This window comes from Indicator indicator, chromosome 12 (genome assembly GCF_027791375.1).
Source record: "Indicator indicator isolate 239-I01 chromosome 12, UM_Iind_1.1, whole genome shotgun sequence".
Taxonomy (NCBI): domain Eukaryota; kingdom Metazoa; phylum Chordata; class Aves; order Piciformes; family Indicatoridae; genus Indicator; species Indicator indicator.
Window position 1 is genome coordinate 16,177,402 of NC_072021.1, and position 18,077 is coordinate 16,195,478.

Sequence of the window (18,077 nt, forward strand, 5' to 3'; positions counted from 1 at the left end):
ACTATTTAAGATCTTTTACATCACATATATATTCCACAATAAACTTAAAGAATTTAGAGATTAAAACTTACATATCACTTGATGGACTGGGTTTAGGTGAAGGACTAGGTAAATTCCCTTCCATAATATCATTAAAACTAGTATTTCCTACATTCTTGGCCAGCTGCAATAAGAAAAAATAAGTAAGAAAGTAGGGTTTTTTTGGGGTCTAACAGTAACCTAAACACTGTACTGTAAATGCTCATTTTCCACACTACTAATGAAAGCTGGAACATAAAAGCTAGGAAAATAAAATCATGATTATTGCATTTAAATACTAAGCCATTAAAATATAATTTGAAGTGTGAATATTATCATCCTAGAACTTTTACACTAGGCTTTACAGTCACAGCTAATTATTTGCATTTCAATCTGCCTAAACTATAAAAAACAACCTGAGAAACTAGCAGCATAAACATTGAAACGGTACTAGTACACGACCTAGTAACAGGAAGTTACTAGTTCCTTCTGGGGAAAGAAGCTCAGACCTTAGTAAGATGCAACTCAAGTGAATAGTAACTTTGTAAACACACCAAGATTTTGAAAAGAGTACTAGTGATAATATTCAACCTATAAACAAACTCAGAATTGGCTTCTATCTTCTCTCAATTTCCCCCCCACCCCCCAGAAAAGTCTCTTTAAGAAGTGTCCTCTCCCAGGACAAACAGGGAGACAAACCTGCTGTAACTGGTGGCTTGGGTTGTTGTTGGGTTTTGGTTTCTTTTGGTTTTAGTAGTCACAAATTGCTTTCATAACTTTAACATTTTTCTGTCAAAATTGGCAATGGTCATTCTCATGTGTCACATCATCTTTGTTGGTGGGGTTTGTTTGTTTGTTTGTTTTTTAAATCACAAGAGATTTTAGACTGTCCTGATTTAGGGTCAAGACCAGCTAGTAACAGGAAAAATCATTATGGCACTAATCACAATGGATATCAATATAAAATCCGCAAAACCTTATGAAATGAACATAAGAAGTGAGAAGCAGTCAATAGCACCAATAACAACACAACAGTGAAAACCCTCCTGCAAGATACATATAAAAATATGAAGAAGACATTCTGCAAAGCCATACCTTGAAATAAATTAACTGTAAATTATACACCTGAACGTTTCTTCTTTACAGGTCGACATTTGACTAAAGAAAAAAAGAAATCTAAATTAAAGAAATTTACCAAGAGTTCAGACGTTCCTAATTTGTCTAATTCCAAAGACTGGATTCGAGAAATATGGACACCCATTTCTCTGTGTATTCCAGAACACTCAATGCAGGTTAAAATGCCCAAATTAGTTGATAGCCATGTTGGATCTGTAGAATCGAAAACAGAAATATTTAATCAAAGTAAAAAAAGAAAAAAAAAAAAAAAAGGTTTTCAATGGTGGTGAGAAATCCCAGTGTATTCTGAAATTATTCTTCATATAATGTTTTAATAAATGGAAATAAGCTAAGTATATTCCATACTTTTCTCCAAACTGCAGTACATAATAAACCACAAACAGCTACCCAATGGAATTATGTTTTTTTAGATTTAGGAACAATCCCAAAGCACTGAATTTAGAATCGTAAATCCATACCGAATGACTGTATTTGACTGCAATTAGGATTTGTTTCCATAGAAAGTAAGCCTTTTGTTTCCTGTTTTTAAAAGGAGCAGATCTCCTAAATTTTACTGTTGGCAACCTCTGAAGTTTTAAAATTTACTACTTAAACTTTAAATAGTCTTTCTTCATTAAAAAAAACAAAGAAACAAATAAAAAAAACCCCAACCTTAGCATTTTCCAGTATGTAAAACATGTTGTAGGAAATGTATGGAAAGCTGGCTAGCACAACAACATAAAAAACCCCAAAACCCAAAAAGATTAAAAAAAAAAAAAAAAGGCTATTATGGAGGAGATCTGCATGTCATATTCAAATAGATGGTATGCTATGAATGCTACATAAGAAGCAGGACCATTTTTTAAGGAAAATCAAAAGCTCCAGGGATATTTTGTATATATGTAGGTCTCAAAATTAATCTTTTCCTGGATCTTAAGTAGGAACTGATAAAGGATTAAGCTGAGAGTTTCCAAGCAGCAAGCTGGGGTGCAGGAGTAAAGCTTAAAAATGTCACTATAAATTAAAAGATGAATGAGAACTGTAATCTGAAGTTTCTCTAGCTTTATAAGATGATATAATTGAATGAACCAGTTCTAGGAATTGACATAATTATATTTCAGTTTGTATTTTTATCAAGGTATTTATTTGGATCATTTGTGCATCAGTAAGTATCTTCAAGACACATACTGTCTACTCAGTTCCAAATGAGTATTACCTTCTTGAAGTGTCTCTTTAGATGTGAAAACTGTTAACAGCTGGCAACTACCACATAGATTCAGTAGTTCTATGACAAGTTGACTCTTCTCAAGCTTTAAGCGTCATACAACTGACCTGTAACTCTGTATTCTGAGGATACAATCTCTTAGGAGTCCAACTCTGGATCTCATTCTTTGTACAAGACTACTTATTTCACTTCTGAGTATTTTTGACACTGCAATTGCAGTAGTCTTATGCCAAGATAAAACCTCAGAGTAAGATCCTGGCCAGGTCAACTTTTCCACAACCATTGTCTAGGCATTACTCACTTCTACTTAGTAGCATGCACAGGATCAGTGATGCCAAGCAACTTCCATTCAAGTGCAACAAGCATCTAGAGACAGTGCAACAAGAACAGTTCAAACTCCAGAGGGGCTTGAACTGCTGGAAGTAAGCACAGACAACACACAAAAATATTTTAGTGAATTAAACGGAACTAACGTATGAAAGTCATATTTGTTCTTTTAAAAACAGGTTGAACACTGATCAACACATCACTTAGAGAATTAGTTTGCACTCTACAAACACTTCTTTAAAGAAATTACTTCGCTCCCCAAAAGAAGTTGATGACATTAACAAATTGAGATACCTGGTGAGCCACAATCACAACAGACTTCATTTCCGGGTAATCTCTGTATGTCATCAATAATGGCTTTTGTCAGATCCTCTAAACTGTTTTCCCCTGTGCTCTGCTCTCCACGGAATGCCATATTTAATGCTTCTTCTTTGCTGTTAGTCAATACTGATATCCATCTAGCACAAGATAAAGACCTTAATGAAGATCTGCATTTGCAAATACAAGTTAAACTGTAGAAAGCTTGCCAGGAACAAAAAATTAGTGGGGATATAGGGAAGGACTGTATTGTGGGAGAGACTAAGTGGGAAAAAGCGAGAGATGGAAAAGAAAGTTTTGAGAGAAGGCAAGGAAGAACGAGAAAAGAAAAAAACTCTTAATTCTAATGTCGGTTTGGTGAACAATTTAAAGCCAGTGCAGTACAGTTATCAGGTTCCTCACAAAAGCTGAGAAGCTGTGGAAGAGAAAGAGTGCAATTAAGCTCCAGTAAATTTAACTGTTTTAAAAGCACGTGCCCAAGATGTTCCTGAAGTCTCCTTTAGCAATGGGAGAGAAAGTTACAACCACTACTTTCTGCACTGAGAATCTCTCTATTCATAGAGAGGACAGCAAGCACGTTCTTGAATGTGTTCATGTCGAGAGGCCTTTCAAAATGCAGGTCTCTGTGCACTAATCAGACTCAGACTGTAATGTCTAAATTAATAAAAATTGCCATGGCAACAAATGGAAAAAGAAAGAGGAAATAACAGGAGACTAACAATATTGATGATAGCCAACAGAAAATTTTAAAAGTGACTGCTGACTGCAACAAATCAGGACTCTTGAATGATATTTCAGGCACCAGTGCCCCCCTGTGCTCCATGCCACTCTGAAAGTTTTTGGGTTTGTTTTTACACAATAATGTTTTAATTAAAAATCAAAAATCTCTCAGTGGCTGCTGCCCTTCAGGTGGGAATAAAGAGGGGAAAGCAGATACACTAAAGACAAGCACATTGCAGATGCAGTGTTGCCTAATTTAGAAAAAGAATAAGTTAAACAAAAAAAAAATCCTCCCAGTTATAGTGATTTTAGATGCTTTTAGATCTACTGCAAACACACACTTTATGCATCAATATTTTAAATTGCCAGTGTCCTCCTGTTCACAATTACCTGAAATTATGTCTTTTGATATGTGCTAAAATGCCTACAGTCATCTAAACAAACTAATAGAAAGTCAGATTGAAATTAATCATTTCTAGCTGAAATAATAATGCAATGATAAACTTCAAAAGATTTCAGAGGGAATTTTATGTATACATTCTTGCAATACAAATTGCAATACTGCAAGCTGCTATACAGGCACTGTATATTATATACTTCATATGCCTTGTTTTTTAAATTTTTATGGGAAGAGAATAACCTGGAAATTTGTACTTAAAAGAAGATTATTTAAAAATATTGGGGGTGGGGGGGGGGTGGGAGGGGAAAAATCAACCTTAAAGAGAAATTAGAATATGTGAAAATAAATTTTCTCCATATATATTTGCTCAATGTATTTATATTAGTATCTCTCTCTGTATTTGTATGATAAAATAAGAACCCACACTAGGTGGCATTCTTCTGCAGTTTTTCTGATGAGTCCAATGTTGTTACAAAAATAAGCAGTGGTGGTGGCTGGCTTCTAATGTTATAGTAATGATTGGTTAAACACACAGAGTAAAATAATTATTAAACTCAGGCAACATTTATTCTGACATTTGTTGACAATTTCTTTCAGGGTTACAATTTGATTAGTTTGTTAAAAAGGCAGATTTTGAATAAAATTCAACTATGTAGTAACTATTAAAAAATTATTACATGCAATTAAAATAAACACAGCATGACTGAGCCAGCTGTTAGTTCGATACAGATTTCTGTACAAGGAGTTCCTAATTCTAAGAGAAGTAACTTATTTTGGTTGTGTTTGCTCAGCTAGAAGGAACCCAGTGTCCAAGGCTGCATGTCATTGGTGTCATCTGTGAGACGATCAGAACAAGAGGCACTACTCATCTACTCTTCCCAGACACCAGCAGCAAGGCCATTTATAAGCCAAATAAGAGAGACATTTTTAATGGCTGGTGCTATTTGCACAAGAAGTCCCCAGCTGGTCACCAGGACTTCCTGACAAGCTGTATACTCAAAAAATAAACAAATCAAATCGGTAAACACAGTTTAGTAATTAGATGTCAATAGTTTATCAAAACTGCCTTAGGATTGCAGTTCTTTATCTACACTAACCTTTTAAATTTTTTATTCCTTTCATTTGAAAAAAAACATATATTTGCTTCATTTTACAATGCCACAAGCGCCAAGCTAACAGTCAAAACTCTTCTGGTAATAATTTGCATTATTATTTTCCAATAATTTAAAAATTACTCAAATCTTGCTTTGTCTTCTGATGCAGTAAGACAGGTGGTCCAATCTTCTAGCACACTTCATTTTTCTGGATCTCAGTAGTTCTTTATGATCCATTGAAACCTTTTGTTTGCTGGAGATTCCCAGTTTTCAAGAAACTCACGAGGCTAAACAAAAAACTGGCATCAGGGGTGACTTCTGGATCCAATGAAGGAAACTGAAGTATTCATTAATCTTTAGTGGGCTAGAGTCTCACTCAGATTCCTCTTATGTTTCTTCAGTATTTCTAATTCCAGAAATGCCTGCCCCAGAATAACAACCAGTCTGACAGGTTTTTGAGTTTGCAATAAAAAATGATCTCTGTCTCTCCTGACAATTACTATTGTAAGATATGCTGTTTCCAGGTAAATGCAGAAACAGAATAAGAATAGCATAATATTGTTTAAATATTCACAGACAACTTTTTTGTATGGAAGAAACAACAGGTATTACTAAGACCTTCCACCTCATGACTTCTCAAAATAAAAAATATCTGAAAACTGTTTCTGAACACTAGGCTGAAGTTTGATGTGTTTTTCTTCACAGCAAAATTTTGGAATATAGCTTTGTTTACAATCCAGGTATTATCTACAGAAGTCGATAAACTATTAACCTTCAAAAAAAAAAAAAAGGGGCACAAAAGAATTCAAAAGTCATGTCCAGAGTATGTTTTGCTCTATCTACAATTATCATAGTAGAAAGTATCTATTATTATATATGTTAAAAAACAGTAATTCTGGTTATTTCAGAGATCTAAGGTTATAATATGCACATAAATATGTATACAGACACATACACAGACATTTCCTTTCTCTTCTTCCTCCTAGACACACTGCACTTGATCTACTATAGAAACCAATAATTAACTAAGAATTTTTAAAGGCCGGTCAAGGAATAATTAAAGGTCAACAGACAGCTGGCTGGATGAAAAAAAATAAATAAAATCAAGGAATATACTGTACTAAAAGATATATTTGAATGGATTCAGTAATAAATCTGTAAAATAATGTAGGCCTCAGTGATTTGCATGTTTAATCATCTCCTTTTCAAAATTATTATTTTTAAGTAGTTTGAAGAGCAATTTTGGGAAGCAATTTAAAATGATCACTAGGAAATTGTATGCAAGGTCAGTTAAACTGTATAACGAGATGCATCTTGTGTTTTTATTTAGATGTGAATCTGAAAGGAAAGCAATTTGAAAAGAAATCTACTTATGCATTTATTTTTCAGTTGGTGCACAAAGAATAGAAGACAGAACAGAAGCAGCACTAAAACTGAGTGGACAAAACAAGATGGAGAAGAAAGGGTCAAGAGAGAGGCACACATGCAAGTCTAGTGGAAACTGGAACAAGGGGATGACAACTCTAACCAAGGAACTACAATCATGTACTTCCTGCAGAATGCTCTTAAATCAGTAAGGTTGGAAGTCAAAGGGTGCTTGCTGTTCATGTGACACCTGAGATAATAAAGCTATTTAGGGTCTGCTCAGTGGCTGCACAAGAAAAACAAAACATTTGGTTACACTGCAGTTTTTCATCAACATATTAAGAGTCACGAACTGTTTCCAGAACTCCAATTAACTAAAAATATTGCAAAAAAATTTTCCAAAGAAACAGGAAAGTAAGCTCTAATGTACACTTCTAAGTACATAACCATTATTTGGGTCATTGCAGTAATTTCCTGAAACAGAGAACTTCTCTGAGGTGCATTACAATATCTTTCTGCTGGTGGATTACAATGCCAATACAGGCAAAATACACTTAGCACAGATTAAATTTGTTTGCATGTATTCCAGCACTGGGATGCAACTAATGTCTCTTTAGCTAAATGAAACTTTTTAAAGTTCTAGCAATATAAAAGTATTCCAGTACAAGTCATTTTTTCAGCCACTGGACTTTAATGTGATAAATCAGACTTCAGTGGTAAACAACTGGTAACTATAGCTCTAACAGGAAACAAAACCAGCCTGGAACTCAAAAACAGTCCAAGAGGCAGATACCTAAACTACATTTACTGACTTGCCATTCAGAGGAATTAACTTCCTAATGTATACTCCTCATACCTTGCTCATGTGTTAGGACAGAAGAAAAACAAACTTCATCTTGTAAACCAACAAATACAGTAAAAACTAATTTATGACAGAGACAAAAACTTCTCACTCAACAAGTGCATTACTTATCAGAAATCACACTATTTTCTTCTTGACTATGACATTTATTGGAATAATTGAAGTTCCAGAATTAATTTGGTAAGCATGACCAGCAAGTCAGCACTGTTAAGAGCCAAAATAAACCTGTAGAAGACTTTAGAAAAAAACAGCTCCATGACAAAACTCTCAATCCTTCCCATTTCTCATACCTTTCAATGCTGAACTGTCAATATCATTCCCTCCCAGCTTCACCAAACAACTAAAATACCTTGGAAGTCTTCCCTGTATCTTTAAAATACACATGGAGCAACACAGTCTTCATTAGAATATGGACATGTAACAAAAGAGCTTAACAGTTTTGAAGAATGAGGCAGCCTGGAAGGCTTAGGCTCCCTGCTCTTTTCAGTAGTAACTTTACTCCAAGACCTGTCAGGTGATGAGCATTTGATTTTCATGTTCTGCACAACACACATTTGATGGCACCAAAAGCAACACTCGGGATAAAAAACGTGGTACAAGGTCCTCAGGACAAGAAGTAGGAAGAAAGATTGTACTAAAGGCGATAATTTGGTTGGAAACATGCATTGCTGAAGCAAGTTACTGGATTCTCATGTACACAAATCTCAAAGAGATCTGCTTTGCTGTTTATTTCTAAGCCTACAGTAAAAAAAATATGCATTGCCTACAAATATTTTCTATATGCTTTATGTGGAAATATTTATCTCTTTATTCTTATTACAGAAAAAGGTAAGATCAGGAAGAAAAGAAGTAACTGTAGAAGAGGGTTGACATAGAAGACTTAAGCATTTAAAAATATTTAATTTGAATCCTAATAACCTGATATACTGTATCAGGCTAAGCAAATGCACACAAACCATGTGCTGGCAGGCTACAGAATATAAATGGGTTTTTGGCTGGTTGATGTTTTATTGTTTTTTTTTTAAACTTTTTTTATTTTAATTTTTTAAACATGACAAGGTTTTCAAGGGCCCTGTAGCATGACACAAAATTTGTGTTTAATGATTCACAACAGCAGGAAAAATAGAGAGTAGACACTAAGCTTGCATTAACTGGGAAAATGATTTCTACTGCTGTGTGTGATTTTTACACATCTCTATTGGGGGGCGGGGGGGGCAGGAAAAGCCAAAGTGTAAGCATTCTTACGCTACGTATTCCTGTTCATCTTCTGCCTGAAAGTGGTATGTTCTGTTATCTGAAAGAAAGAAATACAACTTTTCATTTGGCACATTACAGGTATTATAATATATCAACATATTTTATACTAAGTCTATTTGGCAACTAAAGCCTTTAAAAGGAATTGCTCTCAGCCAGCAACATTAATACTTTGTTGACAGCTATGGAAAAGTTAAGAAACTTCTTTTTACAAATTGAAGGATGAAATATGAACTGGGTATTATTCCTCACATTCAAAGGTTTCATGGGATGTCCTTGTAAACATAGAATGGTGGAACTGTTTTCTGTTTAATACTGTATGTGTAGAGACTGAAAACAGTACGCTGCTGCATTTACTTTAAAAAAAAAACCCGTCAACTCAGATGGGATACAGATATGTGCTATACAAGACCAAATGGAGATGAAGGGAAATCAAAGGAGCTTTAATGTCAAGAAGACAAGTCAGTCATTACCCATTTTAGACAAACAGAAGTATGTTTTAAAAGGAAGATAGGAGAACAGGAGAAATTGGGTTCTCCTTGCATTCCTTGTCCCACCAAATAGCCGAGTAAGTACTGAAGGAAAACCAAGATGAGGCCAAAGGACTTTTTCAGTTCCTGGTGGATATAACCTATCCATGTTCCACTAAGCTGTGGAAACACCTCTTTGAACTTAAAAAGCAGCAGATATGCTACCTTTCATGGCTTGTCACAAATGAATAGGATTTATGTCACCATAAACACAAGAGAAGTTTCTGTCCTTTTGTTCATTCAACCCATCTTCAAAAGTAGAGGTATATAAACACTCATGAGGCACTGCACGTATCTGGATACAGAGCTGAATTTTCAGCTGTAGCCTTAGTATTTCTCATGTATTGTGAAAAGCATTTTGCAGGAATTCCACATAATGCAATATGGTAATAAAGTTGTTACATACGTGATATTAGATCAAAAGACTTCTTATCTTCAGCATTTGGCTTCACCTGACAGGTCAATAAATTCAGTTTAGCTGGTTGTCTGTTGGACTAAAAAGAAAATTTGTTTTACTTTAAAAAGGTCTTGATTTAGAATTATTTTACCTTTCTGGAGAGTGGCCATGATATTAACTCAAAGCATTGGCATACATACATCCACACCCTCAAAATGCTTCAGAGCAGCATAACTTTGTCTGACTTGATCTGTCAGAATTGAAAGATTGCTAAATCCATACAAAATTAAAATCTCCATGACAACCCTTCCTGCCTATTTGAAAGGGATTAAAGAAATAAACCTTGACTTAGAATATGATAATACTTTTAAAAATTGTATTTTACAAATAATGGCAAAACTATTCTGTAATTTTTCATTACAGCATGCCCATATTCCAATTTCTCTATATAAAACTGTAATAGGGAAGTGAGAAGCTGGAGATGTACAGTTTTCTGGACTTGGAATAAATACAATTGCTGCAATTAGGTTACTTAAGACATGGTAACTAAATGTGTGTGAAGTATCTTGGGTTTATGCAGGTTTATCAGAAACCATTGAGATGCTGACTAAATGTTACCAGAGCTGACACAATCTTCAAGTGGGAAATTGTTTTATTAGTAACCACTTCTGAGTTCCTTATGTTAGAAATTGCAAAAAACAAACAACCCAACAAGTAATGCACACCCATCAAACTAAACAAACTAAAAATCTCGAAGTGCATTTCCCACATAGCCAAGTGTTTGTAAGAACAAGCTCAAGATTTTTGATATTTAAGGAGCAATAATTCCTTGAAGGAGTAAATATGTGATTGGACCCTCAGTTTCCAAAGTTTCATCTTGAACAGACTACCATGATCTGAACTTCTCAGCACTGAAAATAAGAAAATTACTTTCTTCTACACTGCAATAGAAAAGAGTGAATGAACTTTCACACAGCTACATACAATAAAAGAGAAACTACAATCAGTGGTGTAATTAAAAGACTTCTGAATTAGCAAATCCTGAGGTAGACGATACACTTTTATTTTTTAATGGTGATAACTGAACCATTACTAACTTAGGTATAAATAATTTGATTAAATGACTCCTCAAAGCAGATTACTTTATCTCCCTAGTCATTGAAAGAGCCCAGCACTCTAGTACAAAATGCACTGCCATTTTCTAATCAAACTATTGATAGATACATTTAACTATTAAATCAACTGTCGTAAGTTACAACAGTGGGGGGGGGGAAACAAAAATGAAAGCTTTTAGAAGGCCACAGAAATGTTCACTTATTTAATCCAATCCCCTGATAATTTTGAAATTCATTTCAGACCAACCTTTAATCTTATTTTCTCACTCTGATTAGTTGGATGATTACATTTTATTTTTACAAAATTAATGTGTAGGCATTACAATGTTTTATATTATTAACATCCTATGTAGGAATGAAAGATCTGTAATACACATGTCTATGTATGAGGTACTTACTGGCCTTCCAGGACAGTCTGCAGTCAGAACTGAGTTGTAACAAGACATCTGACCAAATCTACCCAGACTCCTTCATCTACACTGACCAGATCTCCAGTGGCTAAGACAGGAGTGTACAGGATCTTGTTCTGATACAGACAGCTACAATGTAGACACTTCATTTTATTCAGATGAACCAGATCCCGTATCTCAAAAATATAGCAACAACAGGTGTAATGCTCCATTTGTCCTGAAGTGCAGTCCCCACTAGTGGTCAGCAGCAGACAACTAGGAAAAATTTTAACAGAGCAATGCTAACAATACTTCCTCATGTCAGTCTCCAACTTCTGATAATCCACAGAAATTCAACAGTCAGAAGCATAGGTGGCATTTTTTTCCTTGTAATAGCACACGAAGACCAACAGAATCACCAGAGAAAGATAATATTAATTTATTACCTTAATAAAAAGGTATAAAAATAACTTACCGTTGCATGTGATATGGTAAGAATTCCATTTTTAACAGTGCACTTTCTTCTTTGCCATACTTTCCTTAACCTAGGTAAGAACATCAATAACAACAAATTCAGTAACTAGCCATGATTTCAATACACATATTAATCCCATTCATTTTAAGAAACAAACAGATGCAATCAAAATTTTACTAAATGACTCACCAAAAGTAAGTTGGGTTTTATGATAGGTCTTAACTAGCTTTTAGAGATTTACAAAGGTGACAGCTTCCCTTTTAATATGACTTTTTTTAAAATGATTGTCGTATTTTTTCTATTTATTGTATTAAATTCAGTTCTGTGTTGAAATTCTTGTGTACCAGTGAAATTCTCTTGCCACAACACATTAGGAGAGTGTGTCTTTAGCACTCACAGGAGACAACAATAAAAATCAGTGACCATACTGATAATTCTGATTACAGATGATGTACTCCGTGAACATACCCATCACTCTTCTTTAAAAGATAACCTTTCTTCTCACTGCCATACTCTTTATTCCCCTGCAGCTGATGCATACTATACCCTCCTTGCCTGCTCTGTGAATCCTAAAAAAAGGGAAAAACACCATTAACATTTCCTGACATGCACATTCCTATCCTTTAGGTCTATTTTACTCTATTTCTCTTCTCTCTGACAACTTCACAAATTAATAAAGATTAACAAAGAGAGAACTAATGCACGGGAAAGCTTGATTTGTATCATGTGATTTTATACTAACTGCAGGTTCAAGACTCCATTACTTAGGCATTTGAAGTATACTATGGATGCAAATATGAATCTCAAAATAATGACTTTTTAGAATATAGAAATGTAATATTGCAGAATCTTATCATCAAAAAGGCCACAATAAAATCTCAAACAGAAAGAAACAGAATACAGCATGCATATATACAGAAACACATACATACAAACAAGGAACTCCAAATGCTAATAATCACCTTTTTCATTTATGCCAATTAACAATACGCATATAATTAAGGAGTTTTAGTGAATTAAGTCAACTGAAATAACTTTTGACCTGAGGTAGTGAAATAATTAAGCGAAATGTAATAACTTGTTATAAGCACATCAGAAAAAAAAAGAAATCCCCAAAAGTTCATTAAAACATTGACTTACTCTCCTAGACTTCGATCACGAAAGGCAAAAGCAATAAAGAGAAAGCAAATAATTTAAAACAAGAATTATCATTTAATTTAAAAAATGTTCATTGAACATGAATTTTATAGCCCTCATATCTAGTAAAACCATTTTTTTCCTAATAACACTAAGAAAGAAGGCAGTAATTACTTTTTTTTGGCACACTGGTCCTTTCTCATCAAAAAGCCAAAACATTATAATAAAGTTCTACGGAACCTAGCATATAGGACACTGGCTTCCAAAAGCAACTACAGGATGTGACAGTGAGTACAGGATCACATTTTCCTACATGTCTTTCAGTCTCTTACATTTAAATTGTCTAATTTGATAGCTATATTGTATACCCCTCCAAACTTCAGCTAATTCTGAATTTCCATTGAAAAAGATCAGGTCCAAAGGTAACTTCTGTATGTTTTAATACAGGTTTGCAAAAATTAATTAAGAAGGCCTTGATATGGTTTTGAGCGTAGTTGTGAAAAAATTACCTAAAAACATCTGACAAAATCCCACCAAAAAAAAAAAAAAAAAAAAAAAAAAATCAAAAGAACAGAAAATTCCATTACTTCTTCGGCAATCAGCTTTTTCTTTGAAAGCAGTTTCTTACAATTACCAAAGCCAATATATACTGAAAATTTATTCCCTCCTATTTTACTCAGGGACCTTACAACTGTTTTCCATTTTGTAACTAATTTGTTCTAGAAGTTCAGAGAGAAGTGCTTTGGCTTGCAGTTGGGGTTGGAAGCCACATGAAGGCTGCTATGTGCAATGGGCTGTTAGCAAGGTTTACACTGCCACAATAAGCAGCTAATTTGTTATAAGTAAATTTGAGACCCCTACTGGAATTGGAATCCTCTTAGTATTACCACAGGAAATAATGTATTAAGGTGCAATTCCTATTCCAAAGAGCAAATCAGATGAAGATTTGGGGGAAGAAATAAAAACGTAAAGAAATAGTTAAAGCAGACACAAAACACGATTCTCCATATATTCAACTTCATTTGTTAAGTTACATCTGTACCAACAATTTATTTATATATATGTATATACACACACACAATTAATACAGGCAATAAAGCCTGTATTAAAGGCCTGATTTGCTTTAAAAATCAAGCATGTAAGCATTTTTCACCATACAAACCATACAGTTTACACAATTATAATTACATAAGTATCTCTCAAGAGATTTTTCCCTAAAGCTTTAACCATAGTTACTTTACAAAATCGGGTAATTTTTTGTGTAAAGCAATAGAATCAGATGGAGGTTGATACCAAGGCATTACACAGTGGCAGCTAGACACACCGCATGGAACAGAGCCACAGAAACTGTACGTCCGCTTGTGAAGCTACAGCTCTAACACTTCTGCACAACCCCACGATTCTAAGATTGCCAAGATGTGTGTTTCTGAGAACCAGGCAATCTCAAAGATTACAGCAATAGTTATTTCACCAATGAGAGGACAGCTATGCCAATGAAACATGTAGGAGCATCACGGATGCCCGTAACACCACAAACACCTTGAACGCATGCACCAGTAAAACAAAAGCTGCATTATGAGACCCTGAAAATGAACAAGGTTGGCTCATTTACCACATCAGTGGTTCTTTCTGAACAGAAGTATGGGTGCTGAAAAGTAATTTTTCCATACTTACTATTTAATATTCAGAAAGATTCTATATGCTTTTATAGACTTAACAGCCAAGCAGGAATATACTTTGCCATCTGTGACAGTATGTCAGCCTGAGACAGGAAGGAAGGCTCATACATCTATTGGCAATTAAAGGAGCTCAAAAATGGCAGAACTTAAAATCTGGACAGCAATCACTATTATAAACTTTTTTCTCTTACGCAAAGGGTCAAAGAATCTAAAAATCACATGCAACCAGGGCCTCAGTTTTATTGCAAACTGTTTCCATGCTGAAGTAATTTTTTATAAGAATACTTCTGACATTTTACAAATCCACCAGAGAAAATCCCATTCATTTTATGTTCAATACTTACACGAATGCAAAATTTTTCCAACATTATAATACACTAATATAAGGGGGGGAAAAAAATGCATTCTTAATCACAACCAACCAGGTCATCTGTTACAAGTCCAGCTTGACATACTTAGAAGATTCAGATATACACAACGATGGAGAGCTGACTGGTGAAACTCAAGTCACATGCCTGCAAGTTTCATTGTCACTTAAGTAATGAGTAATGAATGCTGGCATGCTATTTCAGGATTAAAATACTGAATACCTAATAAAAGAGTCATTGGTTTATCAAGCTTCTCAATATCTGCCAGCATCATTATGCTCTGACTCATGCAATGTAGCAGAATCACAAGTGAAAGTTCTCACGTTGATTTTGAAAGAGACACTTGAGCATCAATGTGATCAAACAGTTGTTTTATCCAAAATAGCAGATTCTTTCATTACAGCAGGTCTCCCACAATTTGGCTGAGCATCTGAGAATCACACTACTGATCCTTTTTCTTTTAAGGCACAACCTCAATTAATTTCAATTAACCTTATCATGTTAACTTTCTATATAGCTATCATACATATATACATGCAGGTTTGTTCAAGTCCTTAGGTTTGTCTCCACTACCTTTAAAAAGTCAGAAAAGTTGCAGGGTTTATTTTGCTGATGCCCACGCAGCTGCTTTATTGCAACGTGTAGCTAAGTTTTAGAATTTGATTTGTTTAATTTTTATATTTTAACTGAGGTTACTTTCCCATGAAAAAGAGAACACATCCAGGAAATAGATTGGACTTTGGGTTACATTTAGTTATTCTACCAACAAAAAACAACCAGCACCACCACAGTGTAATGAACGACTCAAACATTACTTATTAATTGATCCCACCTGAAATAATTTACTAACTTCAAGCCCTTGATCTACATGCAGTATCCATAACAACAATGGTACATACAAAATTACACAAGAGCTCATAAAGATACATGGTCGAGTTACTAAACTCCCGTTTTTAAAGAAGTTCCAGAAGAATTCCAGGGAAGTAAGCTTCACACCATGTACAGAAGATTAATAACTACTTTTAGAAGTACATTTAGTATTAAATATACTAGAAAAATCAGTGCAGCTTTTGTACAGAAAGGTTATGTCTCGAAAACCTCCTGGACTTCTCTGAAGAAATCAGTAAGTAAACATACATGAGAAATTAGACTGGTATCAGTGGACTTTCAATGGGCACTTGTTGGTCCTTATGAAAGGGAAAGAATTACATAGCTATAGGACAAGAGAAGTCTGAGCTAACAAGTTAAAAGCAGGAAACAACCCAATGAATTTTAGAGAGAGCTCTGCCAGCACACATGACGCTTAACGTTAAAACAATCTAGAAAAGGGTGAACAGCAAACTGACAAAGTTTGCTAGGTGGTATTAAATTATTCAGGATACCCAAGAAAGGCTGACTGAAGAATTTCTCAAGGACATATCTACAGTGAGTAACTTGGCAGTAAATGATACGAGAAGATCAGCATAAACAAATGCAAAGTGATGCAGAGGGAAAAAAATAAGATACTGAGCTGACTATTAAGACTCAGAAACAGGATGATATGGTTACAGCTTTGAAATGATTAAATGTTATATGCTTCCTTCTCTGTCCTAAACGCTGGTCAGAAAACACTTACACGAAACAAAAAATTAGAAATGATCTAGTAATAAATTCAAGAGTATTCCCATCATGAATAGGGTATGCAGATCTGGAACTTCAAAACAAATAAAAGGTAAGATCTTTCCACATAACATGTAGCAATGATGGGAAATGCACAGCTGTAACAGAAGCTGGTAGTTTACACTGCTTCAAAAAGCAACTGCACAAATTTAAAGAGAGGAAATCCACAGGATTGTAGAGAAACTGTCATGGGGAAATACCAGTGTGTACTGCCTTGCATTTTACTTTAAACACCCAAGCATAGATCACTGTGGGAAACTTGGCTGACTCAGTACATCTGTTTGTAAATTATGCTTTTATGTATATCTTATATTAGCAATACTGTCCCATCATGTATGTGGGTTGGTAATAGCATCTAATGCTTAATTATTATAATAATTCACATTTAATAATAAATACTTAATAAGCTGAGTAGACACCAGGCAAATACTAATGTTTTATTTATCTAAGAGAAAACTGAACAGAAAGTAAACGATCTTTTCCTAAAAGAAAGTTATCCCCTCACCCTCCCAACACACAGCTTCACCATGGGATAGTCAGGATTACTGACTCAGGCACTACCATCTGGAAATCACCACAATATTGTCTCAGGTAAAAGCTGTGATATACATTATATCCTATCTCCTAGTTCACGGTGTAGTCCCAACCATCTGCAGTGGACATTACATGTTCCTCCTTCGCTTCTAATACCAGTGCAATTAATGTATTTTTCTTTTTAACTGCCTTGTCTCAGACACTGCTCTCTAGTTAGCCAAAAAATTTTCTTCCTTATGATAGCAAAAGGAGTTTGGGAAAGAGAAGGCCACAAAATCCATGTGAGTCAGCAGATGAATAGTACTACAGAAACCATATGTAAAGGTAAGCCTTCAGTTCTCTTTCTGGCTTAGCCAGCCTTACCTGGGTCAGGAAAATCCTGAATACAATCTGACTTGAAGACAACAGGACATAAGAAAGAACTGTGCATCCCATCCCTTTAAATTTTTTCCTGAGCGCTCATTCTTGAACGTTGTCAAAGACAGGATATACTGGGCTAGACAAAGCAATTATCTGATCCATCACTATTGTTCTTATAGAACATTAAAAAAGTTTATTTAGAAATACATAGAATTATGCAAAAAAGGAATAATTTCTTTTCATAGATGAAATGGAAACAGAAAATTAAAACTATTCTTTTTTAATATGTAGCCGAGCATTCTAAACAATAGTTCTGCCATAACGTTCAAAGTCCAACTCTTGGGAACCTATAACTACACAAAATGAACATCAACTAAGCCAATTTCTGAATAAAGAATTAATAAATGTACACTATTTCCAGAATAAAATGTATAAATTATTTACCTCCTTCTGATCAAGCTGCAGAGAAGATTTTATCAAATCACGAAGAGCAGTAAGTTGTTTCTTTTCTTCATCTTGTGTCTGCTTTATCTATGGAAAAAGATTGATGGAACTGCAATTTCCACATTGTATGCATTCCATCATACCATTTCAGATGTCTGCAACAACCAGCTCAACTATTCTGTGTTTCTATAATATTTGAGTTTACTTTCATGGACATTCTCATGTATTTACCTTCTATGACAGCATTACTTGAAACGCAAGCTACAAGGAACGTCTAAGCTCTGCATGTTC

The 18,077-nt window shown here is 34.6% G+C and overlaps 1 protein-coding gene across 4 annotated transcripts in view; it reads right to left on the reverse strand.

Moving 5' to 3' along the window:
* ASAP1 (ArfGAP with SH3 domain, ankyrin repeat and PH domain 1) overlaps positions 1 to 18,077 on the reverse strand; it is a 99,484-nt gene that overhangs the window by 34,510 nt on the left and 46,897 nt on the right. For 3 of the 4 annotated variants that reach the window (XM_054385514.1, XM_054385512.1, XM_054385515.1), the window contains exons 9-17: positions 17,787 to 17,873; positions 12,746 to 12,754; positions 12,074 to 12,174; positions 11,606 to 11,675; positions 9,636 to 9,723; positions 8,691 to 8,739; positions 2,981 to 3,144; positions 1,214 to 1,347; positions 72 to 163 (exon numbers count right to left, since the gene is read on the reverse strand). In XM_054385514.1, the coding sequence (XP_054241489.1) occupies positions 72 to 163; positions 1,214 to 1,347; positions 2,981 to 3,144; positions 8,691 to 8,739; positions 9,636 to 9,723; positions 11,606 to 11,675; positions 12,074 to 12,174; positions 12,746 to 12,754; positions 17,787 to 17,873 (794 nt within the window). The remainder of the gene's footprint in view (positions 1 to 71; positions 164 to 1,213; positions 1,348 to 2,980; positions 3,145 to 8,690; positions 8,740 to 9,635; positions 9,724 to 11,605; positions 11,676 to 12,073; positions 12,175 to 12,745; positions 12,755 to 17,786; positions 17,874 to 18,077) is intronic. The other variant, XM_054385513.1, reaches the window with a different exon arrangement.